Raw genomic sequence first — 2757 nt, 5'->3', positions numbered from 1 at the left:
CTTCTCTCCTGGCAGCCTGACCCACCTGCTCCATGAGGAGGGACAACCTGACCTGGGAAAGTGAGTTTGTCCTCCTGGGGCTCTCCAGTGACAGGCAGACCCAGGCCGGACCCTTTGTCCTGCTTGGGGCCGCCTATCTGCTGACCCTGCTGGGCAACGGGCTCATCATCCTCCTGATCGGACGGGACGCACGACTGCACCTGCCCATGTACTTCTTCCTCTGCAGCCTCTCGGTGGTGGACATTTGCTACACCTCTAGCGGGGTGCCCCAGATGCTGGTGCACTTCCTGCTGGAGAAGAAGACCATCTCCTTCATCCGAGGTGGGACACAGCTCTTCTTCTCGCTGGCCCTGGGGGGTACCGAGTTCCTGCTCCTGGCCGCTATGGCCTATGACCGCTACGTGGCTGTCCGTGACCCCTTGCGCTACGTGGCGGTGAGGAGCCCCAGGTGCTGTGCTGGGCTGGCAGCTGTCTCTTGGCTTGTAGGCCTAGCAAATTCTGTGGTGGAGACGATGGTCACCATGCGCCTGCCCACCTGTGGACACCGCGTGCTGAACCACGTGGCCTGTGAGACGCGGGATTCGTCCGCTTGGCCTGCGTTGACATCACCCTCAACCAGGTGGTCATACTGGCCTCCAGTGTGGTGGTGCTGCTGGTGCCCTGCTGCCTGGTCTCACTGTCCTATGCCTACATTGTGGCAGCCATTCTGCAGATCCACTCCATGGGGGGATGCCGCAAAACCTTCGGGACCTGTGCCTCCCACCTCACTGTGGTCTCCGTGTCTTACGGGATGGCCCTGGTTACCTACATGCTGCCTCGCTCCCCTGCCTCGGCCGAGCAGGACAAGGTGGTGGTGCTATTTTATGCTGTGGTGACCCCCATGCTGAATCCACTCATCTATAGTCTGCGGAACAAGGAGATGAAGGCCGCTCTGGGTCGAGTTCTGATGAGCAGTTCTGAATCAAACTTTTAGTGTGCAACTTTATCATAAGAGGCCTCGCTCTAAAGACCGTGGACCTTGGAGTGTGTCCTCGGCATAATGTATGCCCGTGTCTGTGCACGTGCATGCTGCGAGGGAGCAGGTAGGAGGACCGCAATCTACTCCACTCACTATCTTTTGAGGTAATAGGGAAATGGATTGTATCCCCGGGCTCTTTTTTTGGTCCCTGACTTAGTCCAAAAATGTGAATTACAATTTACAAATACATACACACTACAGAAAACTAAATGGAAAGAAAAAGAAAAAGATAACCCACCATATGTGAATTGGAAAAGAAGATCAAATCAGAAGTCAGGGCAATGCACAAAACTTATGCCAGGAAAGTATATTTCCTTCAAAAATCTACAACTATGTGTCTAAGCTTTTCTGCAATCAGTGAGAAGAAAGAGGGGAGGAGGGAGCTGTAATTTACAAAATTCACTGTGCCCAAGGGATCTAACAGTCACTGGGCCAGAGGTGCAAAGGTCACCCATGCGACTCACACATGGTCCAGCCCAGCTCAGCAGGGTGGGGAATTCACACAGGGACGTACAGCCAAAGTCATAGTAACAATCCTTACAACCCTGATAAGCAGAACTGGAGCGTGCATGAGTCACACGAATGTCACTCGGCATGCCCCCAGGCTCTCAGGCTTGCAGTGGTGGCAAATGGCCGGCCAGCAAGTCAAACCTTCTGAACCTCAAACACATACTTTCTACACAATCAGGTCTAAGGATGTACTCTTCTGAAAAGAGAGATGTACTCAGTATTCACACTTGACTATCATGCCACACACCATCAGAGGTGAGCCAAATGAGCAGATTCCTCAGCAAGGAATCTGCTTCCAAGTTTGCTCTACTCTGGTAACACACAATGAGTGACTGAGCACTAACCATTCTAACCCAGAAAGCAAAACAGCGACAGTTCTGTCCAGAAAAATTCTTGGAACATTTAAAAATTAAAATAAAGTATCTCTTACCTCAATATTACAGATATCTGGTTTGTCTCACCCATAAATAAACAAAAAACCGTAAATTCTAGTAAAACTTTTTTTTTAATTGAGATAAAATTCACATATGAGTCATGATTTTTACCATTTTAAAGTGTACAATTCAGTGGCATTTAGTATATTCACATTATTCAGCCTTAGGTCTAGGTAGTTCCAAAACACTTTCATCACCCCAAAAGGGCACCTCATACCCTTTAAAACAGTCCCTCTCCATTCGTCCCTCCACTCAGGCCCTGGCAACCCTGATCTGCTTTCTGCCTTTATGGATTTGCCTACTCTAGATACTTAACTGAAACGGATTCAATACTTTTGTGCTTCTTTCACTGAGCGCCATGTTTTTGAAGCACGTGACAGTGCTTTACTCCTTTGTTATGGCTGGATCATATTCCTATGGTACGGAAACAAACACATTTTCCTTATTCATCAGGTAGGGGATGTTTGGATTGTTTCTAACTACTGGCTGCTGTGAACGGTGCTGCTATAAACGTTCATGTGCATGTTTTTGTTTGAAAACCAGTTTTCAATCCTTTGGGGTATATACCTTGGAGTGGAATTGCTGGATCATATGATAATTCTATATTTAACTTTTTGAGGAACTGCCGAAGTGTTGTCATCCACGGTTGAACCACCCACCCCAGGGAGGGTTCCAACTTCTCCACGTCCTCCCAACCCTTAGGTTTTGTTACTTTGATTATAGCCATCCCAGGAGATAGGAAATGATATCCCACTCTGGTTTTGATTTGCATGTCCCTAATGACTAATGATGCTG

At 48.6% G+C, this 2757-nt stretch overlaps 1 protein-coding gene across 1 annotated transcript; it reads left to right on the top strand.

Annotated features, from left to right (window-relative positions):
* Positions 1-32: 32 nt before the first annotated feature.
* LOC112818848 (olfactory receptor 2F1-like) lies at positions 33-973 on the top strand. Its single transcript, XM_073890744.1, is given in 2 exon segments — positions 33-570; positions 573-973. Coding segments are annotated over 2 exon segments (939 nt in total).
* Positions 974-2757: the final 1784 nt, after the last annotated feature.

This window comes from Callorhinus ursinus, unplaced genomic scaffold (assembly GCF_003265705.2).
Source record: "Callorhinus ursinus isolate GAN/ISIS: 27379988/994484 unplaced genomic scaffold, GSC_fseal_2.0 scaffold3380, whole genome shotgun sequence".
Lineage (NCBI taxonomy): Eukaryota > Metazoa > Chordata > Mammalia > Carnivora > Otariidae > Callorhinus > Callorhinus ursinus.
The sequence above is the reverse complement of the archived record's forward strand: the minus strand, read 5'-3'. Positions and strand labels throughout refer to the sequence as shown.